At 37.4% G+C, this 26,333-nt stretch overlaps 1 protein-coding gene across 7 annotated transcripts in view; it reads right to left on the minus strand.

The window, feature by feature from the left end:
- Nucleotides 1-26,333, minus strand: part of ica1 (islet cell autoantigen 1) — a 165,736-nt gene that overhangs the window by 61,348 nt on the left and 78,055 nt on the right. For all 7 annotated transcript variants that reach the window (XM_069913714.1, XM_069913717.1, XM_069913718.1 and 4 more), the window contains exons 7-11: nt 20,495-20,593; nt 17,206-17,306; nt 3,674-3,720; nt 2,320-2,391; nt 2,160-2,219 (exon numbers count right to left, since the gene is read on the minus strand). In XM_069913714.1, coding sequence (XP_069769815.1) covers nt 2,160-2,219; nt 2,320-2,391; nt 3,674-3,720; nt 17,206-17,306; nt 20,495-20,593 — 379 coding nt within the window. The remainder of the gene's footprint in view (nt 1-2,159; nt 2,220-2,319; nt 2,392-3,673; nt 3,721-17,205; nt 17,307-20,494; nt 20,594-26,333) is intronic.

The following is a 26,333-nucleotide window of genomic DNA, read 5'->3' on the forward strand; positions in this document are numbered from 1 at the left end:
CTATCGTCTGCTAGCCTATCTCAACACCTCCTACCCATCTAGATTCATGCGCCCATCATTCCTCACCCTTCCCTCTTATATTCTTATAATGCCCATCTTCCCTGAACACAAGTCAGTTCTGATGCAACTATCTGAAACTATGATTGTCCTTTTGCCTCCACATGTGCTGCTCTTGATTATTTTGCTGTTCAGCCTTCCAAAATTCTTTAAAATGGTGATTTGGTACTTATAGTCAAAATTAGGGAAACACTGAGATCATTACCCATAATAAAATACATGGAATTGCCTCACAATATGGGGTTTGCAAGTTTTCACTCACAATTTCTACTGAAGGATCAACATTTAATGATAATCCCTCATCCCTTCTGAAGGTACAGAGAGGCATCTGCATGACCCCCTGTGGACTCGTAATGAGCAACCTCATCTCGTTTGTTAGTGGATAGCTCAGACAGTGAGAAACAGTGATATAAGGTCAGGATGGTGAGAGAAAATTTGGTTCAACACAATAGGTGTAAAAGCACCACTGATCTCAAAGTACAATAATTTTCACAGTAATTCAAAGCAATGCCTCTAATGTTCACAACTCAAATTTATCTCAGATGGGTAAATAAGATCTCCTTCAAATGAATACCCTAACTTAGTTATAAACCATTGAGAATCTTTTCTAATAGTGCAGATATGGAGCTGTTTCTTGTGGTTAGTGCCTCCTCATGATTCAGGACTCAATTTGGGGATTAAAGTATTCTTTGTGTACTTCAAATATTGGCAATGAAATTAGCACCAAGCAATTTTAAAATATTGTGGTTGTGATTCAAACTGCATGCAGATGGAGACTATAATGTTTAAATAAAATCTATGCTGCACAATAGAATTTCTAGCCACAAGACCATAACATACCTTGATTTCTATTTATAATAGCATCAGGGAGAACAAGCACATTTCTCTACCACTACTCATTTACAAGCAAATTGTTCAAGATAACTGGCTGTTCTTAACGATCAAATTATTTCTTTATTGATATGTGCAATCAAATGAGAACAATGAAGCATTGCAACAATAATTGTAGAAAGCAAGTCCAATGTACATATCCACAACTAACCTTCACTGAGAATAAACAGATGCCAATAAATTTGCCTTAATTCTCTGCCTTACAAAACACAAATTAACCTACCCAAATCAACTTCAGATTGAATAGAGTGCAATCTTATAGTTAGATTTTTTTTACATTGATTTGATCAACGAAATCAACTTGTTTGGATCAGTCAGAAGGAGGTGAACAAGAAGTCTGCAGATGCTGGGGTCAAGTGCAACACACAGAAGTGTTGGAGAAGCTCAACAAGTCATGTGGCTTCCCGAAAAGGGCTCAGGTCCAAATCATTGCTTGACTATTGCTCTCGACTAATGCTCAATAAGTTGTTACGTTTCTCCAGCAGTTTTGTGGTACTGCAGATAAAGTCAGAAAACATGAAAAACAATGACAGATGCAAAGTTGATGTATTCATTCACATTATAATACAAATTTTGCTGATACTGTACAAATTTAATGTATAAAAATAATCCTGCTGTTAAAATTTAGGACACAAACTTTGGTAAATAGCTTAATTTGATTCACTTAGTTTATGGGAAACAGGAAGCTCATTTCTATAATGCCCAAAAAGCCATTATCTTTCATCCTCACCCACAGTGTTTCATCAATGAATAGCAAAGTTTAAAAACTTAACCAATGCAAAAGTTGCTCCCTAGCTTAACTCAGCTGGTGTTAACATGGAGGGCAAATTGCCTCATATTTGGATGTAAACCATATAAATGGTATATTGGTGTGATTAAGACTTTTTATGAACAAATAAATATTTATGTATCAGTTGATAGGGAACAATGTAGATTTAAATGAGAACCCTGAGATGATGTGAGAATAATTGTACAAAGCAATGACAGTGTCGATATTCACAATAAACCTTCACTTAAAATGAACAGATGCTAAATTTACTATAGCTCTTCTCCTTTATGAAACATGAATGATCATATCGAAATTAACTTCAGATTGATTAGTACAGAGGGCAACCTTTCAGTTAGTAATTTATACATTTGATTTGTTAATGCTCAATTAATTTTGAGCTAAATCAACTTGTTCAGATTATTTGTTTTTGTTTTGCACTTACCAGTCTGACACAAAGTTGTCTTTTCTTCCTTTTTTAAATCCAACAAATCATCTATGGATTCTACAGAGTGAAAATTAAAAAAAAATTATTAGCACTTGTTCAATGATCTTCTCAACAAGAATGAAATGAATCCCAATAAATGCAATGAGGAACTTGTTACCTGATTTATGCTGATTTCTTGAAGACCTTGGGTCAAAGGCATCTTTTCCCATTACTGGGGACAAAAGAGTATCTGAAAACATTCAAATACAAATTGAGATTTCTGTAACTGAGGCTGGTGAGGGGGTAGGTGAGGACAAGCAACTGCCTGGCATTTCATGGAATCACTGGCTGCTCATTAGCATGTTCTGGCTCAATGGCTCTCAAATGAGTAGAAAAGAAGATTTGACATTGCTCACCCCTTGTGTGATGCAGCAAGCTAATTATACGTACCAAAATGGTAAGAACAGCAATTTAAGAAATCCCATCACTATCTTCGCAGCCCATCTGACAACAAGTTAAAGATCATAAATAAACATTCTGAGAATTACTATTTTTTAAAACAAAAGGGAATAATTGCCCCAGCTTTTTGATCAACTTGTAGCACAAAATTATTACAAGGGGAACTTAAATCTGTCCTCCACATAGAATTAAAAATTAAATATAACAAAGGAAAACAAGTTATAGATTCAGGATTCCTATTATCATGTAATAATACATTAAAAATGTAATAATGCACAAAATTTTCTTCTGCCTGTCATAAGGCAAACAAAGAGTCACCATTCACATTGCCTGACACCTCCAACAGCAGAAGAACGTGAAGCAAAAGATAGTCCCTTCAGAGATGCTGAACGCTCCCACAGCCTATGCGGCCACACAGACACCTGCTTGATCCACTGGCAACCCGAGCTCTAGATCTAAACACCAATAATGATTAGGAAGATTTATACAGTCAAGGCCCTTCGGGAACCCTTCTTACCCTAAGCATCCTCATGAATCCAGGTTCTGATGCCTAGTTCCCATGTGCCAGTCTCCAGCAACCTGCAGCCTGTGTGAGTCCTTTGACCACAAGCTGTCAACAGTCTGTGTGGGTCCTTCAGCTGCTGAGCCCATCACTGGTCTACTGCCATGGTACCCTCCTGTAGGGTCATCTCCTACAATTCTCCTCAACGGGGGGCTTTCTCCTGTTTCTGATGCCCTGCGGCATCTGGTTGCTTTGATGGAGTGTGCAAACCCTCATGGTCTGCTGCCTAGCACAGGCACCACCATCCTGAGCACAGACTGCAAAGTTGCTGGATTTAAAAAAAATAGATTGTTTTAACAGAGTATAAGGGGATTCAGAGAATTGGAAATCACACAGCGCTGAATGAAGAGTTGGACAGAGGCGCATAATTAACTCTTTCTGTGCCTATAACTTCATTTAGCCAACATGACTGTCCTTCAGAAAAATATTGAAATGTAAAGTACCACTTTTCCCAAGTACATGCATGTGGCTAATTTTACAAATTTAAGCTATCAAGATACAAAAATCATACCTGAACTGCTCAGTTCCTTATTTTCCACATCTTTTAATGAGATAAGCCTGGCAGATGTAACAAAAGAGTAAAACTTATTAACTTGTAGGAATTCATGCTCATTTAAAAAAAAATGTACATTGAATGAGGAGGCAACTGATAACATTGGTAATTTTTGCACATCTCTAATTTCCCCAAAAATGAGAAACCAATCAAAGCAATTCCATTGGTGGTTCAGGGTAACATACAGGTCAGACTAGATAAAAGACAGCAGATTTCTAACTATGCTCAAATTCATGTGATTATCTGGCCTATACCTCTCTATAACAATCTGCTCCAAATCTCTCTCCAATTCCCATCTTTGATGACTGTCGTCACAATCACTGAAATGTTAAACTCTTTCTTTGGAAGAATGAATTGCACTACTATCCACAATGTCATTGACATACACGTTGGAGTATTAGATTCCCTTCAATAGGTCAATCCAAATGCCACCAGGCACCAAATTTAGCCAATGGATCATCGGTTATCAAAAAAAAGAATTAGAGTTTGTTTCTCAAAACTGATCTACACAAAAGCATCTTGTACACAATCCATTAATTTTCCCTCCACACTGTTATGCTAATTTAGTTTGCACAGGCTACTATGGAGGTTAAAGGCCTCCGAGGTTATTGTATTCACCTTCTTACTTGCAACAGAACCAACAACCTTGCACTCAACATTAGCAAAACCAAGGAGATGTTGTGGACTTCAGGAGGAAGTCAGGAGAACACAATCCAGTCCTCACTGAGGGCTCAGTTGTGGATAGTGTCAAAAACTTCAAATTCCTCGGTGTCACATCTCTGAGGATCTGTCCTGGAGCCTCAATGTCAATGAAATCACAAAGAAGGCTCACTAGCAGATATACTCCCTGAAGTGTTTGAGGAGATTTGGTACATCACCAAAGACTCTCAAAAGCTTCTACAGGTGTACTGTGAAGAGCATTCTGGCTGATATGGAGGTGCCAACACTCTAGACAAGAAAAAAACAGAAGATTGTTAACTTGGCCTGTGACATCACAGGCACCAGACTTTACTCCATCGAGGACACCTACTAGAGGTGGTGTCTTAAGAAAGCAACTCTATCCTCAAGGCCCCCCAGCACCCAGGCCTTTCCCTCATCACTCTGTTACAATTGGGGAAAAGGGAACAGGAGCCTAAAGATGAGCACTCAGTGGCACAAAGTCAGCTTCTACCCCGCAGCCATCAGATTCCTGAATAACCAATGAACCAAAGACACTGCCTTACTTTGACTTTTCATGCACTATTTTAATTTATTTTTTATATTGTGGTTTATATGAATGTTTGTGTTATGACGCTCCCACAAAACAATGAATTTTGTGCCTTGTTTGTGACACTAAATTCCAATTCTGACCTTTAACTTCTTGATTTATATTGTTCCCTACAGTACTACTAAAGGGGCCGACATACAATGCCTGCCTACCAATGGCTTCTGCTCCTTGTTTCACAACCCCACCGAAACTGATTGAAACACTTGATTTTCAGAGTTGAGGTCCTTTCTGGCTACAGACTTTAGTCCATCCTCAAATACCAGACTACCTTTCCCATCTGCCAATCTGCTCTAAAGGTATACTGGAACACAGCTCTCCCCTGGCTAACAAGAGGGTTAAGTTCCAAGAACCATTTGTAATGTGAAAATTTGTAGTGACAGGTGGGTGCAGTAAATGTACTACCCCTGAAAATTGCAAATACCATGAAGTGTTGTCCTGGTCACTCTGCTGTTTGTTTTTTCAGAATTTGAGAAAGTACACAGTTAATCAATCTCCTGGTATTGTGGATTCAATAAAACCAAGCAAACCACATTTATTCTGGTGAATTGACGCATACAATTCATATAATGACCACTGCCACTGGGAAAGATTTGCACTGAGTTCTTAACCTTAATCACATTGCAATAGTATCTCAGTAATGGTTGCTAGATTACAACTGTTTTTTCTGAATGTACCATCAAATTGTTTATCTTATTATGAATGATGCAGGCTTTCAGATAAAGATCCTTCATTGTGTCATTTAACCATTTAATCCAATTCCAACTGAAGATGTTCTCTTATATCTGCCTGCTTCATACCATTTTGAACTCTAAACTAATGTTGCAGTAGAAAAATGATTTAATTGCATTGCTATGAAATTAATGGGATAGGCAGAATGCAAGCTGGGGTTGTTATGATGCTCAAGGTTTTCATTAATTTCCTAGGGTTAGGGATAGAGGGAAATAAAAATGTAAATGTAAATTCTTAAAATATCCTGATAGATGCATCCTGAGAACAATATTGCATCTGAATTGTGATAGGTCTCATCATTTCAACTGACTAATTTCCATTTAGATGAGTGAAGGCTGCTGGTACATTTAGAACCTTCGATCATGACTTTTTGGGACGTGCTTTGTTCGAGAATGAGTGAGTCAGACACCAGACTGAGTCGAATTCAAGGTTCTTTATTACCGGATTGTAACACTTGCAACTAACAGTGTTAGTTGGAGAAGGCGCATTCTCCCGATATCAGCAAGTGGTGTTTTTTTTATACCTCAGGACACGCACTTAGTAAATTATCATACCATTACATTGTCCAATGAATAAGCTGTTGCTACCCTTCTCTGTTAGTCTGCTGCTCATCAGCTTGTTATTGCTAAACTTATCTTGAGCATACAAGGTCACACCTGCATTCCTGTTACTCCTTAGTACTGGGTGACTCCTTCTCCGGTCCCAACTCATGATGTTTTTACCTTACAGACATGAGAGTAAGTGAAAGGGGCAAACAAGCAAAAGTACCTTTGCCACCACATATGGACAGCAAGCCAGCTTCAAGTCAATGAGTATGCCTTGTGGAATTTAATAAACTTCTGTTTAGGAATATTTCAAATCAAATTTTTAGCTTGTGATATTGCCATATATTACAGAACATTGTAAAGACTAGAGAATTAAAGATATCTTTATCTTCAATTTTCTGTTAAACAGTTCTCAAAAACATAAAATGCATTATTAATTTCTGCATCGTAAATAATGCACCAATTTTCATTGAAAATTATTTAAATTATTCATTTCCAATTTATCAATGTAGTCTGATGAGAAATCCATCAGCTTAGTGTAAATTTTAATTGTATTGATAAACTGCAATGTAATATAACTATCCAAGATCATTTCGCAGATAAAGTCCACAAGATGCACAAATTCAGAGCAAATTTTCAAACTCTTTTACAACAAAAAAAAAGCTATTTTTAAGGTGCAAATATATTCTGGGAAACCTGCTTTACTGGATCATTTGTTAAATTTTAATTTCATATTAAATGTAACAACTGATAAAAGAACTAAAATAAAGACCCTTAGAAGAGTTGGATATTTTCATGACACAAGTTGTGCGATGTTCCATGCAACAATAGCAGATGGTGTAATTAAAATAAAAACAATCAAATCTTGGATAGTGTTAATATTTATACCTTTCTCTTCCTACCAAGAAATATATCCAAATAATTTCTGACACAATCACTCTTGTATGGTTTCTCTTAGGAGTAACAAAAGCATAAGTACACCATTCTCCAAAGCAAAGTATAAAACCTATGAAACAGATCTGTGAACTCTCCCAATCGTGCTATTGGAGAGGTTACTTAGGGATAGAATCTACATGTTTGGAAAGGCATAGCCTGATTAGGGACCGTCAGCAGGACTTTGTGTGGACTGGCGTCTTACATGCTTGACTGAGTTTTTGGAAGAGGTGATCAAGATAGTGGCTACAAAGATTTTTAAAAAGCATTTGACACATGGAAGGCTGATCCAGAATTGGCTTGTACATAGAAGGCAAAGGGTAGCGGTGGAGGGTGCAATTCTGGCTGGAAGGCTGTGACCAGGGTGTTTCACATGGATCAGTGTTGGGACCCCTGTTGTTTGTGATTATTATGTCTTGGATGTCAATGAAGATGGGAAGATTAGTAAGTTAGCAGATGACTTAAAGATTCAGGCCCAGATGGCAGTGCTGCTACAGTCACTATAATGGCAGCGCAGGCCTGAAGATGCAGGAGAACAGAGATGGATTTTTAAGTGCACCTCCACAGTGACTTTCTGCCCAGTCATTACCCTAAAATGATCCAAATTGCCTCCTGAATGAATCTTGCAGCATTTTAATTTTTTTGACAACCAAGGTCCTTGGAGATCTGTGCCTAGTGTAATGGAATTTATATTTTGGAGAAAAATTGGTAAAACTAGAGTATGTTACATACATACACACATTTTAAAACAGATCTTATTTGAAATACTGAAGAATTCATATTCAGTGGACTTTAGAGAAATTATGCAGAATGCGATACACATTTCACAAGTAGATGCTAATTGAAATGTCGTCATAAAATGAATAGACTTTTTTTGGAATGGAGACACTCTGGCTGTTTGCAAGTATCTTTAGTGCTCACAGAAAGGTCACTCCTGGGTTTTGTTTACCTAAAGGCAACAGCTTGACCAAGAAGGATAACTCCTGTGGTTTGCTGATGAAGGTGGAGGTTTTGTGGCAAGTGAGAGAGTCGCATGGGCTTTCTAGTGGTCTTAGTTGGAGAGAGAGAGAGATGAAACAAGCTCTCTCAGCTAGTGTGTGTGACACTGAAAGCAGCTGAACAGTGCAAGCCAGGAAGAGCTGGTAGGACCAAAAGAAAAGCTCCAGAGTTGCTGATGGCTGGAAGTGCTTTCTGTCTGATGTTTCTCTTGGAATAAGGGAAACAGAAAGGAACTTTGTGGTAGTCTGAAAGAAAAAAGTTATCATCTGGAGAACCCTGATGGGACAAGTTTCATCAGCAAGATATTGAGGTGACTAATGGTGGTACTTCAGTTGTGAAAATCCTGGAACAACAAATCTCTCTCTGCAAACCCTACGAGAACTTTCCTGAGCAGTAAACATTTACCTTTCGAGCACCAAAGCCTGGTGAACTTTATACATGTTAAATTCTATGTACATTATAAGAATTGCCTGCAACCAGAGAACTTGGAATAATGAGAAGTGAGATTGAATTGTGAACCAAAGAACTTTTCTTAAATTTACAAACACATTACCTACACGTGCGCTTATAATTAGAAGGGGGTTAAGTTGGGTTAGTTAAGTTAATAGAGATAAGTTAAAGTTTGATTCTGTTTTCATGTTTAAAGATAATTAAAAACAACTTTTGTTTAAGTAACCATTTGTCGAGGTGACTATCTATTGATGCTGGGTTTTTGGGTCCTTTGGGCTCATAACACTACAATGTCAGGACCCATGCTCAGCAGCCCATCCACGACTGTTGCAGACTCTGGGGAGTAGTAGAATAGTGCAGGCACTAGATCAGGAGAACAGCCTCCACCCCACAGAGTAGGAAGCCATAGCAGCGGACCATCATGAGTTTTGTGGGCTGCTGGTGGCTCCCTTGTGTGAACCAGGTGTCAGGACTAGGTTTTGTGATGGTGCCAATGGAGAGCAAGGCTCCCAATGTGCCTTGGGAACTGACAGCATCAGGGATTTAGAATGACAAATATGGCTTGAGCTCAGGTTCACTACTAGATCAGAGAAGAGGCCACGTGATTCAGAAGATAATGAGAACACAAAAGCAGTGGAGGAGATGAGGGGATCTATACATTTGATGCTGCTTAAGGACTCTCTTTTGCTTCTCCTTTTTGTCTTGATGGTGCTGCTAGAACATTGGCACCTCAAGCAAACAAAAAACAAATTGTGTGTATTTTGAGTGATGACAATAAAGGAACCTTAGTGGAGTTGTGGATAGTGTAGAGGCCTATCAAAAGTTATCACAGGATGTAGATCAGTTACAGATATACATGGAGAAATGGCAGATGAAGTTCAATCTGAGCAAGTGCAAGGGGTTTCACTTTAGGAGGTTAAATGCAAGGCCATTCACAGCAATGATGTACAGTGGAATTTGGGGTGCTAAGTGCATAGTGTCCTGAGGGTGATCATTCATTTAGATAGAGTAGTAAAGGTGTACATCACCCTCACCTTCATTGGTCAGGCCACAGAGTACAAGAGTAAGAAAAAGGAATAATGCGTGCAATTCTGGTCACCACATTACAGGAAGGAAGTAAAGGCTTTGGAAAGGTTTCATGGATTAAGTTGTATGAGCTGAAGGAGAAGGTAGACAAACTTGGATTGTTTTCTCTGAAGCATTAGAGGCTGAGGAGAGATGTGATAGAAGTTAAAATTATGCAGGGCATTGATAGGTAAACAATCAGAACCTTTTACCTCACAGTAAAAATATTACATGCACAACTCTGGTTTTTATTCCAGAGAATGGTAGGATGTTTCAGGAGTAGTGGTCTTTGAGCACCTATTAAGTAAAAACACAAGTATGCAGGGAACAGAGGGATATGGAACATAGAGACTTAGTTTGATTTAGCACCATGTTGCACACACACTGCAGACTAAAGGGACTGTTCCTGTGTGGTTCTATTCTATGTTCCATTTGTTGAACAATCCATAAGTGGATGGCTCAGAATCTAAATACCAATAAATAAATTTGGGTCTGACTATAATGTGGCCTTTGTCCTCAACATCCCACACTATTTCAATACAGCATTACTCAAGCTTAGAGTATTTTGTTTTGAGATTGCAATCTTCCAGATAAGCTTTCCAACAATGCAGGTAACAATTCTTTTATTCTTATTTACAGCCTTGCTTGATCAATCTTTGGTTCTTTTACTTATTTCATCATTAATCCTACAATTATAAAATATTACAACACAGTACTGGTTATTCTGCTATTCCACCCTTGATGTTGTGCTGGCCCATATATACCTAGCCAAAAATATCCTCTTTTGCCTTGCCACTTCAAACTTCTGGTAATTAAATCTCACTTTTCCACTTTCCCTGCCAGTGCATTTGGTTACCACTCACATTTTTTTTATTCAAAAAGGTTTTTAAATCTCAAATAAATTTCAAATACCAATTCTTATTGTTCCACAGATTACAGCTTTCCCACAATCGATTAACTGCTGTTACAATACAGTGAAATCTTAGTGCATCCGAAGGTCAGGTCTCAAGGTCTCTTTGCTCTTCCGCACCCCTCACTGCCCTACCCTTTACAGTGTACATCCTTCCTTGATTTGCTCTCCAAAATATAATACCTCACAGTTGACTGCATTAAACTCAATCATCTATTTACTGGCCCATCCTGACAATTGGTCCAGATCCCTCCGCAAGCTTTGAAAATCTTACTCATTATCCACTATGCCTCCTATCTTTGTGTCATCAGTAAACTTGCTGATCCAATTTACCACATTATCATCCAGATCATTTATAGAAATAGCAAAACAACAATGGTCCCAACATAGATCCCTGAGGCACATCACTCGTCACAGGCCTCCAGTCTGAGAAGCAACCATCCACAACCACTCTGTTTTCTCCCACACAGCTAATTTCGAATCCAGTTTAAAACCCCTCTATGTATATCTCGCATCTTAACCTTCTGAACTAACCTCCCAAGCGGGACCTTGTCGAAAGCCTTACTACAGTCCATGTAGACAGCATCCACAGCCTTTCCTTCATCTACCTTGTTGGTAACTTCCTTTAAAAACTCTATAAGATACGTTAAACATGACCTACCACGCACAAAGCCATGCTGACTGTCCTTAATCAGCCCATTGCTTTCCAAATATCTATATATCCTATCTCTCCTTCCAATAATTTACCAATTGTGCTACTTGATAATAATTCTTAAAAGTTAGAAAGTTGCAATCCTCCCAATTTATATTTCCATGTTAATTTTTCTAGAGATACTCTTGACATTTTACCTTTCCAAAGAAATTTTGAAAGAACTTTTGTGGTAACCATATAGGTAAAGTTTGAAAAAGATATTGTATCGCAGAAAGATATTAATCTTAATACAGTTTACTCTATCTACTAATATTATTGGCAAAGTCATCCATTTTTTTAAATCTTCAACTTTTTTAAGTAATGATAAATAATTCAATTTATATAAATTATTTAAATTATTATCTATCCAAATCCCTAAATATTTAATTGCTTCCTTTGTCCATTTAAATTGAGTATTTCTTCAACAAAGAGTATAATCTCTTTGTGTAAGGAGCATAACCACTTTTATTAGACTCACTGGTCTATAGTTACCTGGTTTATTTTTAGAGCCTTTCTTAAACAGCGAAAATTATTCTGATACCAAAAAAAGATAGAGGTCCTTTGAAACCCTTTTTTATAAGGCCAATTTTATTATTGAATGCAAATTATAAAATATTGGCTAAAATTATGGTAAACAGAGTTACTAAATTATTGCCTAAATTAATAAACATGGATCAAACGGAATTTGTTAAAAAGACAGTCGATGGATAATGTACCCAGCACAAAAGAGGAAATACTTAAGTGTAGCAGTGACACTGGATGCGGAAAAGGCTTTCAATAGAATGGAATGAGGCTTTTTGTTTAAAAGCATTAGGTAAATTTGGGTTTGAACAATTATTATATCAAGGTATTATATAAAAATCATAAGGCAAAAGTAGTAACTAACGGACAAATTTCTGATCCATTCTATCTGGTGAGATCTAGTAAACAAAGTTGTCCTTTATCCCCAGCTTTGTTTATTTTAGCTATAGAGCCACTGGCTGACATAATAAAGATGATTTAGAAATTAAGGGGCTCAAGGTTGGTCATGAGGAGTATAAAATTAGTTTATTTCTAGACAATATTTTGATCTATTTGACAGACTTCCTTACGTAAATTACATTTACATTTGGAAGAATATGGTAAGATTTCAGGTTATAAAGTAAATTGGGATAAAAGTGAAGTTATGCCCCTTACACAAAGAGATTATACACTTTGTCAAAGAAATACTCAATTTAAATGGGCAAAGGAAGCAATTAAATATTTAGGGATTTGGATAGATAAATAATTTAAATAATTTATATAAATTGAATTATTTATCATTGCTTAAAAAAGTTGAAGATTTGAAAATATGGATGACTTTGCCAATAATATTAGTAGGTAAACTGTATTAAGATTAATATCTTTCTGCGATAGAATATCTTTTTCAAACTTTACCTATATGGTTACCACAAAAGTTCTTTCAAAATTTAATTGGAAAGGTAAAATATCAAGAGTATCTCCAGAAAAATTAGCATAAATTGGGAGGATTGCAAATTTCTAACTTTTAAGAATTATTATCAAGTAGCACAATTGAGGGTTTCTTACTTTTTTATTTGAAGGATCGGAATACCGGCCTGGGTCAAAATAGACATGAATAAAATAGGAAAGAAATCAGCAGAGGAACTTATTTATAAATGGGATTCAAAGTTAATAACTGGTGTGAAGGAGGCACCTTTGCTTAAACATTTGAAAGAATAAGATAAATAATTAAATAGGAGCAAATGGAAGTATATCACCTAAAACACCATGATTCAAAATAATCTTATCTTTTATTAAGGATAACCTTTTAAAAATATTTTGTTTCACTATGGTATTAAAACTGAAGATTGTTACGAACAAGGTCAATTGATATTGTTTCAACAGTTAAGAAATAAATAAGGAATTACTTGAAGTACGCTCTTTTGCTATTGTTACAGGTTATATTATATTTTAAATTATATATATAAATAGGTCTTTAAAAGAGATAGATTGTGGCAGGGAATTTAGTGTAGGTCACTTCACAAACAGACATCAACATTTCACAAAAGACATCTCATTTGAAATGTAAGAGCTACGCATAAGCAGAGACTTCATGTCCACAGTGACTTTACAGAAACTTTGAAGAATGCCTATGTAGTCTTCACAAGTAGGTGTTAATTAGACTGATGTTGTGGAATAAATGGACTATTGTCTTTAAAGCATCTGATGTCCAGGCTCAGAAACCGATTCCGGTGTCAGCAACCTGTCTGGTTGCAGTTTTCTGTTCTAAGAGGGGTCATGTGGTTTTGCAACCAGATTGGGAGGCTGAAATATGGCAAGCTTGTTGAAAACCCAATTTTGAAGATAATTTCTGAGTTCTGAGTTCAGCCTGTTGAAACCCCTTGTAGTTCTTACAAGAGGAAATGGCTGGCTAGAATGTTTCTCCTTAAATAAGGGAAATAAGAGGAACTCTGTGGTGACTTGGAAGAAGAGGTTATCATTTGGAAAACCCACGATGGGGCAAGTTTCTTTGGCAAGACACTGAAGTGACTGATTGGAGGGAATCAATTTGTGTGTGTCCAATGAGCAACAAATCTCTCTCTGAAACCAACTAGAACCTTCCTGAGCAGTAACCATTTACCTTTAAGCTCCAGAGCCTGGTGAAAATTCATAAATGTTAAATTCTGTGTATAGTATAAGAATTGCCTGATACCGGTGAACTTGGAGAAGTGAGAAGGAAATGATTGGATTATGGGCATTGTGCAGGGAGGTGGGACTAGAGAGGGGTGTTTGGTTCGGTGCGGACTAGAAGGGCCTAATGGCCTGTTTCCGTGCTGTATATTGTTATGTTATTATTATATGTTAAAGCAAATAATTTTCCTGAATAGATACACATTATATACACGTGCACTTAGAATTAGAAGGGGGTTAAGTTAATAGTAATAAGTTAAAGTTTGATCCTGTTTTTATGTTTAAAGAAAATTAAAATCAACTGTTCTTTAAGTTACCATTTGTCTTGGTGAATTTCTATTGCTGTTGGGTTTTGGGGTCCTCTGGGCTCATAACACTATCTCCAACTGAGGGGGAATTTGCAGGAAAAACTAGGTCCAATAATATATTTGCTTGCTGGTCGTGAACTGGAGGTATTAGGAGAGATTATACTAAAAAAATTATTTCTGCAATGCATCTTTTGTTACAAGCAGGTACTATTAAAAAGGGAATATATAAATCTAGACAGAAATGGAAGGTTAATTTAAATATTAATGAGAGAAGATGGGCAGAACTCTGCCAAGATTGTATGAGAAATATTACAAATGTCAGATACAGTTTAGTTCAATATAATTATTTGCATCAATTATATTTCACACTGCAAAAATTGCATAAAATGAAATTGGATTTATCAGATAAATATTTTAGATGTGGTGAAGAAGTAGGAACCTTTTTACACTCTACTTCATCAGGTTCTAAAGTTAGAACTTTTTGGATGGATTTAGGAAAGTTTTTGGGACAGATTACTGGGATTGTTATCCCACAAAATCCAGATTTATTTTTGTTGTGGAATATAGAAAGAACAAGACCTGAATTAAATCTATCATTTTATCAAGTTATATTTATTAAAATAGTTTTAGCGATGGCAAAACAGTTTATTGCAATAACTTGAAAATCAGATGTGCATTTGGGCATGGAAAGATGGCACTCAGAAATTCAAAGTCGTATACCCTTGGAGAAGATTATATATAATTTGAGAAATAAATATTCAACCTTTGTACAAATATGGAGCCTGTATATGCAAAGTTTAGGGCTAAATATGTAAGAATGCACTTCCAGCTTTTTAAGACCTGTATAATCTTCTTCCCCAAAGTTGATTAATACTGTAAAATTGCAGTGTGTGAGCCAATCCTTTGTGCAATCCAGACTGATATTACTTTTTCTTACTCTTTATAGAATTTTTAAAAAATATAATTATATATTGTATCTATTGACATAATTATGTTTATAGTGGTTGGGGTGAAATGGAAGGGGAGGGTGGGTAAGGGGGAAGAGGTTGATATCATGTGTTACGGAGTTGTGTTGTGTATTGACCCGTGTTGTGTGGTTTTGTGTTGAAAAGTGACAGTTTACCTTAGAGAGCCAAGGTGAAGGTGGACTGCTGAGAGAGTGGGAGACGGACTGAGCATGTGCAGAAAATGATCTAAAAATGTCTGGACTTGGACAATAAACCACCACTGGGGGGTGCTGTGGAGTGGAAGAAGGCCCAAAACATGAGTCATGGGCTGGAGGACAGTTTAGAATGTTGGGATTTCAAAAAGGATGAACATTCCGAAGGTAGCTAGAAGGATCCGGTCCAAGCCAGTGGTTCCTCTCTCTGCAAGCAACACAAGATGACTTCGAATTTTGTGCTCTCTCTCTCTCTCTCTCTCTCTCTCACAAAGATCTTTTGGCTTCAGTTTACCAAACAAACTGAATTTTGTTTATGATCCTTGCTTCTGTTGAGATCAAAGTTTTGTGTGTTTTGTGTCTGTTTTTCTGTGGGCTGGTTAGAAATATAACTTAGACTTTAATTACATATGTTATATTTAGGCTAGGGAATGTATTAGTTTTACACTGTTATAGAAATTTGCATAGTAATAAAAAGGGGGGATATTGAATTAAAGTTTGAAGGTGAATTTTTGTTAATAAAGTAATTGTTCATCTTTACCCCTGTGTGATATGCCTTCTTTGTGGTTGCTGGTTTGATCTTGTAACACATCATGTAACCACTAATTTTCAAATTTTATTAAGTATTTATTCTATCATTATAATTACATGGATGGAAACTTTAAATACAAATTTCAAAAAAAAAGATAAGAGGCCTTGTGTGCGGCAACTTGTCAAAAACTTTCTGAAAATACAAATACACAACATCCACTACATCTTCTTTATCCAGCCTGTATTTCAACACAGCAGAAACAGGTTAAAGCAGTATTCCCTAGTTGCAGGCAAAAGAAAGCTTATGTGCAGATTGTATGCTGGCAGAACCTGGGAGCTGGTTAATCTGCAGAAGTTCAACCTACTGGATTCCATGGAGAATCCAATGATGCAGTATAGGAGTACCCAGAAGTACCAGCAGCATTGTCAAAGATGCTTTTGCCAGTTTTAGTGCTCACCAGTGAGGAGTTAAAAAGTGATGGTGTTCTGAACTAGTATTACTCTGCACAGGAAACTCTGCCCTCTCATTCTGCAGTCTCAGGCATTTACATATGGTACACTGCCAACATTCAGAAAACCCAGCACAATGAGAAATACATTGGTACAAGCAGCACTTGTGATTTTGAGACCAGTTACAGCAAGTCCACGCTGCTGAAGATCCAGCTGCGCTGGATGGGTCACGTCTCCAGAATGGAGGACCATCGCCTTCCCAAGATCGTGTTATATGGCGAGCTCTCCACTGGCCACCGTGACAGAGGTGCACCAAAGAAAAGGTACAAGGACTGCCTAAAGAAATCTCTTGGTGCCTGCCACATTGACCACCGCCAGTGGGCTGATAACGCCTCAAACCGTGCATCTTGGCGCCTCACAGTTTGGCGGGCAGCAACCTCCTTTGAAGAAGACCGCAGAGCCCACCTCACTGACAAAAGGCAAAGGAGGAAAAACCCAACACCCAACCCCAACCAACCAATTTTCCCCTGCAGCCGCTGCAACCGTGTCTGCCTGTCCCGCATCGGACTTGTCAGCCACAAACGAGCCTGCAGCTGACGTGGACTTTTTACCCCCTCCATAAATCTTCGTCCGCGAAGCCAAGCCAAAGAAGAAGACAGCAAGAATGGTCTAATTACATAAACACAAAAATCAAGTATATTTCAACTTGTTCAGGTGAACTCTACACCTCTTTCTGAATATTTGTACAGCAACCCAGCCACCCCCCCCTCCCCCCCAACTTACTCATCATCTTTATCAGTTGCATCCTTTGTCACATTATGCTTTGCATTATTTTCTTCTTGTGACCCCTGTTCTATCAATTTATTTACAGGTCCTTGTAAAATCTGAAAAATAGGAAATTTAGAGAATATTATACATTCAGCAGTTTCAGAACCTATAATATGTTGCTTTCTAACAGTGCCATCTTGTAAAGGAAGATACTCAAAGGAGAAACGTGACATGAATGTGGCAATTAACAACTCCACTTTCACCTCTTTGCTGGGCACAATGCACACATTTAGTTATTCATACACTCTGTCTAATCTATTTTATCCAAGATTAATCCAGAATACTATTTCAAGTTAGCTCAAGATAGGACTTGAGCAGGGGTGGCCAAACTACAGGGCCTGGGTCATTTGCAGCCTATTATCATTTTTAAGTGGCCCAGGGTGAATTTTAAAAATAAAATGGAATATGGCCTGTTATAACATAGTTTCTAACAATAAATTTCACTGTATATACATTGCACTTCTAAGTTTCAATATTCGATGTTGCTGACATTTTGAACAACTCCTAGAACAGTGGTTCTCAACCTTTTCCTTTCCATTTTAAGTAATCCCTATGCCAGCAGTGCTCTGTGATTAGTAAGGGATTGCTTAAGGTGGTATGTGATTGGGAAGGGAAGGTTGAGAATCACTCCTCTGGACCCAAATGTTACTGAAATATTTTGCTCGAGAAAAATTGTTAATGGCTCATTTCCTTTGGAGTTATGAAACCATGAGTTAATTAGATACGATTTAAACAGTAGTTTTCAACCTTTTTCTTTCCACCCACATACCTCCTTAAACAATCCCTTACTAATCACAGAGCACCGATGGCATAGGAAATACATGAAGTGATATGTGAGTGGAAAGAAAAAGGTTGAGAACCCTGTCCGAGACGGACCATTGCAATGTTACTTATTGATGTTTACCTCCGTTAAAAAAATTACCTCAGTGGATTAAACATAGCAGAACCAAAAAAACAGAAAAATAGCAAAGGAATACAGAAAATTTCAAACATGGTGGGAAAATTAATACTTTTTCACAGAAGTCAAGAGTAAGTGTGTTTGTTTGATTTGCAAGAAATTTGTTAACTTTAATGCCCTATCTACAGATTTACTCATTGCATCATAATCATTAAGGTGGACACTTGGGCCATGAACTGTATTCACTGAGAATTGTGGAGGAATGTTGGAGATGGCCTTGTCTCTTTCTTGATCATTTCTCCTATTCTTTTGCACCCAGCTTTTAATTTTGTACTGCTTTTTGAATGAAAATTTTATTGTATTCATTTAAATTAAATTTGAGAGCAGCAGATACAGAAATAACTGTAATGGAAACAGTTAAAGTGTTCAGTAGTGTTGTATAGTTATTTTGATGAAAAATGAATTTGATGGCAAAGAGGTTTTCTGGTCTAAAAACACCATTTTTCTTGCAATGTAACTGGTTGAAAACTCCAGGCTTAATATTGTTAACTCCTTATATTTTTCTGTATGTGGCTCACAACCAAAAAGAATTGGGCACTCCTGATATAGGGGCAGGACCAAAATCAGGAAGCAATTTTTACAAGGAGCAACTGGAAATAGTCCTCTAAGTCAGATCCTGGAGACCACAATGGTCAAGAGACCACTAACCACTGTGATATGGTTGAATGGTTAATATTGAAGGACATGCCAGAGACCAAGTAGCTTCCTCATGAGAACGCAATTTCACCTGTTAATTGCATCTTAATTGAGAACCAGCCACAGAAAGATTAAATCTAATTAGTGATCCAATTAATATCAGTTTATTAAATTCATCTTTTTAAAATTGTGACATGGTTTATTTGCACTAACTCAGTTATAAGGCATGAACCCACATATTAGTAGATCAATAACTTCAAGACATGCAATTGTCATATTTTATGTGGAAGCTGTTCCCTCTGAATGATGGAATTTCCAAGTCACTTTTTTTTTATGTAAGTAAAAGTATATTCTCTTTTTCCTAATAATGTTGTTCAAATCTGTTCATTTTCAAACTTATTGGAAAAAAGTACAATGTCTCCTCATTGTAAAAATTCTGCGGCTGGTGAATTTTGCAGCACAAACACAATATAAATAAATGGGCAGCACATTTGGTGCAGCGGTTAGCACAATGCCTTTACAGGGCCAGTAATTGGGACTGGACCTGCGTTCGAATCCCATGCTGTCTGTAAGGAGTTTGCACATTCTCCCTGTGTATGCGCAGGTTTCTCCGGGGGCTCCAGTTTCCTCCCACCCTTCAATTTACACCCTTATGGGCAGCATGGACTAGTGGGCCCAATTGGCCTGTTACAGTGCTATATGTCTAAATTTTAAAAAATTAGAAAATAGTATCTTCATTTTCTCCCACCTAGATAGAGCCTAACAAAGCAAGTGAGAAGAAAGAACAATTTTCTCTGTACCCAACTTCACATAGTAACATTTTTCTCTGTGGCAAAAGCAAGCTGCTATTTAAGCCTGAATACAAAAATACCAGAAATAAAACAGGCTATTCAGAGGACAAAAAAAATTTGAAGACAATTAATTTATTGTTTGTCAATTAACCTACCAACCTGTTTTTTTGGGATGAAGGAATAAATCGGAACACCTAGCAGAAATCCACACAGGCATAGGGAGAACTTGCATAGTCCACATGGACAGCATTAGGATTGAAGCACGAATTCTAATTGCTATACCACTGTGGAGATAAACAAGAAACCTGCAGATGTTCAGGTCAGAAATGGCAACTGCCTTTTGCTTTCTATGAATGCTGTGTGACCCGAGGTTCTTCAGCACTTTTGTGTACCTCTATGCCACTGTACTGCCCTGAAACACGAGTCACAAATATTTTGGTAGCAACACTAAAAAATGAACAGACCAAGGAGTTTTCATGCTCTGGTTTCTTTCAGAGAAAGTAGTTGGCACCAGCCAAGTTCCAAGTTAACATGTTCAGGACTGGGTGGGGGTAAGGGAAGCAGTGAATGGAAAAAAGTTAATTTTTAATAAAAATATATTCAGAGAGCATACTAAATACTAAAGGTACAATGTTTTTTATATATTCTGACACTACCCTATGGTATTGTTATACTCGCTTTATTAATATTTTGTATGTCAATTATGTTGCTCACAAGTGTAGTTTTAAAAATTTCAAACAGCATTGGAAACTCTTTTCAACATCAATAAGAACATTTTAGAAAAGATAGAATCAATAATTTTTTCCCTCCAAACCACCACATAGCAATAATGAACATGCAAACCTAAATAAACATTTACCTTCAACATTGCAAACTCATATGGCTGGTACCCTTTGAAACTTTCATGAATAGCTGCCATGGTGTGCGATGTCTTTTCCCAAAAATGGAGTAATGTCGTCTGAATCAGGGAAAAAAAAATGTTGTATCATTCTCAATTTATTCACTGCTTACAGTTCTCTGTTAAGTTCAGATTTCAGATGTAGAGTGGAAAAGATTTTTTTTTAAAGTTACAGATCTTCAAATACCCCTTTGTTTTGCCACATTGATTATTGAATTAACTAATTCTCAATAGCAGCAAAATAGTATACAACATTTTTTGACAGCCATCAGGTTCAGATTTCCAAAGCATTAATGTAGCAGCAAAATTGTCTCAGTACTATAGCAAACCCCCTGGTGGTATCTGTGTGGAGCTTGCATGTTTTCCTTGTGTCTGGATGGGTTCATTTAGATGCTCTGGTTTCCTCAACTATTCCAAAGATGTGCTTTAATTGTAGGTGTGGGTGTATGACGCAGAGTTGAGTTAGTGGGCATACAAAGGAAATTGTTGACAGGGAGGCAAGTTGGGGAATAAGATTGATGGGCTTGCTCTGTGAACTCGCACAGTCTATAAACCAAATAGTTTCCTTCATGTGATAAAGATAAGTGCATATAATACAAAAATAACTACATATTTCAATAAAATCATGGAAAAGACAGCTGTAGCACTGTAATCTCATACAGGCAAAGCTACGTTGAAGACAGTCAAACATTTTTAAAACTAGTATTAGATTTTGCATGTGGAGGTGATTTTAATGAAGGTGATCATTTTCAAATTTCTGAATCTTTTGCAGTGCAAATTCACAGGCTAAAGGCATTAGTATGATCCCACTAAATGAAACCTCCATAAAAGCCTTTGCTCCATGGTTTTTTAGCATTGAATTAGAAGCCCTTCCTTGTCAAAATATTTAAAATTGGGCTATAAACTAGCAAGGTAAACTGAATATATTTAAAAATTAGCCTGTGTTACATCACTTATAAATGAACTGTTCTACCCTCCAAAAGAATGATCAAATATTAAAATATACATTTGTTAGACCTGGGAAACTTAAAGAGAAGCAACAAACTAAATTAAATATCATCCTTCAAGTTTTATGTGGAGTTTTAAATGGCTACATTTGCTTTCAACCTCATTTGAAAAACAAGGATCCCAAGTCTTCTACCTAAAAATTCAACTCTCCCTTTGCTGTCTGACCTTTATTGTTTTTCCAGTATTTCCTACTTGCGCACCATATTTTTAGCATCTGCAATGCTTTATTCTGATAAAAAGCTGACCCATTTTTCTTGACATTTATGACAGATTAATGTAAATAACATTTTTTTTAAAATGAAACAATAGAGCAAGTTTAATGATTATGTCAAAACTGATCAAAATAAAAGGAGATTCGAGCAAAGGTAGTAACTTTAAAGAATCAGATCACTAAAACTTCCTGGTAAAACAGCAAGACAACCAAAGGACATTGAAAGAATCATGGAATTGTTGCTCTATGCACAAGCTGTTTTTTTAGGCTCAGAAGAGACATAGATTAATATTGAGATGCAAAAAAAAAATCATCATCCATTGCTACAACTTTACAGATATTAAATTTCACATTTCTCGTGCACAAAGAGAAGGAAGGTGGTGCACGGTAATGATGTACGATTTTCCAAAGAGAAATAGTCATAGCAAGTTTCTATCAATCTGATAGGTCCGAATGCTTTTGAAGCAGATAGGAAATTGGGGGATTGAGTTGGATCAACTGGGATGAGACATCCAATGGCAGTCACTGGACTTCAAAAACTGAAATGTGATTAGATTTAAATAATGTATATTTTGCTGATACAAGTAAACTGACAGTAATATTTGAAATAATTCCCACTTGTAAGATGCACAAGAATATAACATTTTGATTATAAAGTAGCAGAGGAATCTATGTGCCCTAGTGAAAGATTCACAAAGCCAAGTGTTTTGCTCGTTCTTTTAAGAAGAATTACTTTACGTGGGTTTTCTGTTAACTGACATTATTTTCCTTGAGCTGCTGCAACTGACTTCGAGTGACAACCCCCATCATATGTCACTTCTGGTTCCAGCCAACCATTCTCATTGCATGCAGGGAAATGTAGTTCTTATTTACACTTTCCCCTTTAAAAAAACCAAAAGGCAAACACAATATTATGTCAACCTAACAAAAGTATCTACATTCTGCAGTTAGTCTCCTTCCACTAGATGCATCTGATGACTTCTGGCTTCATGAAGTCGTTCAAGTTCATTCAGCGCATCCGCAAGATTCAGCTGAAGTTCAGAAATCCATGAAGAGGTTCCTGTTTATCAGCAAGTTCACGAGCAGTCACCAGTAGCTGTTGACTTTGCTGTTGCAGTTCCTCAACATTATAATGGGTCACCAGATGCTGAGAACGGCTTATGTCAGCAGAACTGACTTCACCTTCACGTCAAATATGATTTCCTCACGCATCTTATTGTTCCATCAAAAGCACCTATTCTGCTATGAAAGGTCTGACACATTTGCATTTTGTATCTCTGATTCTCCCTGTTGAGTAATGAAGCATGCTCATTCGCCTCATCAGTGCATTTTTGTAAATGATAAATTTCCTTTATGGTATCTTCTGATTTTGCTGAGAGATTTGCCACAGATTTTTGCATATGTTCATATTCTTCACACTTGCACTTCAGAAGCAGTGCTTTCATCTCCACTTATTTCACCCAAACATTTATTCACTCTCTTATGTTCGAGTTTTGCCAATAGCAATTGATCTGCAGTAGGCAACATAGCTGCCAGTTCCTCCTGATAGTGTGGCAGCTCCTTTAAGCTTTGTAGTTGAAAGAAGATGGCTTGCATTTTCCAATTCCTTATCATAAAGGGACTCTTCATATTATTTTCTTAAGAGTTCAGATTCTTGTATTGATATATTCTTATCCTCTAATCCAGCCATTCTTTCTTTTGGATGCAGCTGAAGCTGCTCATTAGACTATGCCAACAATCTGTCCATTGTGCCTCACAGTCACTTATTGTGTTCTTCATTCATTTTCCCTCTGTAAGGCCCTTTTCAGTTCCTGATTCTTTTCTTCCAGCTGAGTCTCTAATGTCTTAAATGTTCTTCTATGCTGCCATGTCACTCTTCAGCCTATGCCAACGCTGAAATTCACTGGGCAAGTTCAGCTTCTTCTTCTGGTAACGCTTCTGCTCACTTCATTGTTTGCTGCAATTTCTGTTCAGCCAGTTCCAGACGTCCTGTAACTGCCTATCTTTGTCCTTTAGCTGGTGTAAGAAGGCATCCTTATTTGGCAATTCATTTTCCAGTTTGTCATTTGTGTCATGTTATGAGGTTGACTCTCTCTGTACATTAAAGTATCACTTCTCCAATGTAGATATCCATGAGTTCTGTGTGCTTATCTTTGGCCTATGAAGCTACTACAAAAACTGTTTTCCCCAGGCCGAGCTCTTCACATGCTCTCAGATGCAATATTGGCCATACTCTCTACAATCAGTATCTGTGACTTTAGATGCTGCCCTTTGTGTTTGAAGGTCACCATGCAGCCTCCTTTTTCTGTTATGTTCTCTCCAGTGTTGCCTGTCACTTTTAATTTCACTGAATAAATCTTGCTCTTTACAGTGAGGGTCTTGTAATCGTCCATAGATAACAGATTCACCTGGGCTCCGGTGTCAAGCTTAAATGGAATTACTGTCTCATTTACAATCACTGGAACAATCCATTCCATTTTGCCAGCTGCAGTCTGTAATGAATGCATGAAGAATTCCTCCATTTCTTCATCCACTATGTATATCTTTCTCTTGGTATCCCCTGCTTTGCGGCACTTTGCTCAATGATTCTTCTTCCCATATTTATAGAAGGACTTTCCATAGGCAGGACACATCTTGGAATATGTCTACCTCTGCTCCTGCAGAAATTGCTGCTTGAACTTACCACTTTGCTTTGTTGTTACTTTGGGAAACTCCTGGTCTGCTGTTAATCTGTTTTCATCACATGCACTGTTGTGTCTATCCTGTGCAGCTCCTTAGCTTGTGCTCGTATGGGCTCTGTTCCCCTTCACATATTCTCAGCCTTTTCCAGCAACAGTTTTTCTCTCAGCCCATTATCTGGAATTCTGCACACTATTCTGTGAATTTTTGAAATCTCCAAATTCACAGGACTTACTCAGTGCGCGAAGCTCGGATAAGCATTGGTCAAAGCCCATACCTTGTTTCTAGTCACAGGAGAGAAACTTGAATCTTTCAGACATGACAATTTTACTTGGAACAAAATACTCCTCAAATTTTGTCAACAGAGGGCCCAATGTGAAAGCTGTCTCAATTCAAAAACTGTTATAGATGTCCAAGGCAATATTCACTCATCACGTACAGAAACAAAGATGCTTTCTTTTCCATCAATCTCTCCCATTCTACCAGCTTCTAAATAAATGTTGAATTGCTGTTTGAAGCCTTTCCAATTATCAGTTAGATTGCCAGTAAACTGCATCTGTGTGGGAAGACTTAACTTATCCATGACGGAACTATTGTCTTCTCTTATTCAGACACTTCTGACACTATGTTATGCTCGTTCTTTCAAGAAGAATAACTTTACGTGGGTTTAACACTTAATCGACTTTATTTTCCTTGAGCTACTTCCAGTGACAATCCCCATCATATGTCACTTCTGGTCTCTGCCTAACCATGTGCATTACATGCTGGAAAATATAATTCCTATTTACACGCATAACACACCAAGTACAGTAAAATCCCATTATTTGGCACTATAGGGATTATGGATGCCAGGAATGGAATTTTCCAGTTGTCTCAGACTCACTCTTGCAATGCCTAACTAATACAGCTACATTAAGAAAATACCACTTAAAGGGCAATGTAAAGGAATTTGAAAAAAAAAATCAGTATTCTAGTCTATAATTATGTAAAGTTCACTTTAATCATGTAATTCCTGAAACTTACAAATTTTAAATTTACATTCGAACCCTGCTCGCTGGTGCTGTAACAGCATGGTGTTAGCCACTACACTAACCGTGTCGCCATCATAATTAACCCCCTCCCCCTTTTACAGATAAAAACTTATTGATATACCTAATAATAAACTAATAAAGACTCTTACTAGGCAGGGATAGGGAGACACTTTGGGAGAGTCACCCCAGCAGTGAGCAGCATCAACAGGCCATTTGTCCCAGTGAGGCCCTCAGCACAACATGACTCAGCTCCACACAAGTGCCCCAGTCAGGCCCTCAGTGCATCTTCCTTTAAATTTGAACCCTGGTCACTGCAGCTGTAACAGCATTGCACTGGCTGCTATGCTAACTGTGCTACCTTCATAATTAATAACACCTCCCTCAAGTTTACAGATAAAGTCTTACTAATGTACCTAATATACTAATGAAGACTCTTAGCAGGGAGGGATAGGGAGACACTTTAGGAGAATCGCCCCAGTGGCTGGTGGCTCTTCATCCTGGGTGCAGCCAATTTAATCAAACACAACTTTATTGAAACTTTATTCAAACAGCTGCTGCAGGCTGAATGTTTGCTCCCAAGGGGTTGTGCAGAAAACATTTACTTTTACAATTTTAAACTTTTGGAGTTCTGTTGGAGTAACTCAGTGGTTAAGCAACATCAAGACATCTTGATGAAGGGTTCTAGCCTGAAACATTGACCATTCCTTTTCTCCCACCAAAGTTGCTTGACCTGTTAAGTTCCTCCAGTAGACAGTTTGTTGAGTCCCAGGCAAACCTCACAGATACCAGCAACAGTGCCACTTTAATTTACCTAAGTTCCATAGCAGCACCATCTCTCTGGCCCAACAATCAGCCACAAAATATCTGGACA

Source organism: Narcine bancroftii, chromosome 1, assembly GCF_036971445.1.
Source record: "Narcine bancroftii isolate sNarBan1 chromosome 1, sNarBan1.hap1, whole genome shotgun sequence".
Lineage (NCBI taxonomy): Eukaryota > Metazoa > Chordata > Chondrichthyes > Torpediniformes > Narcinidae > Narcine > Narcine bancroftii.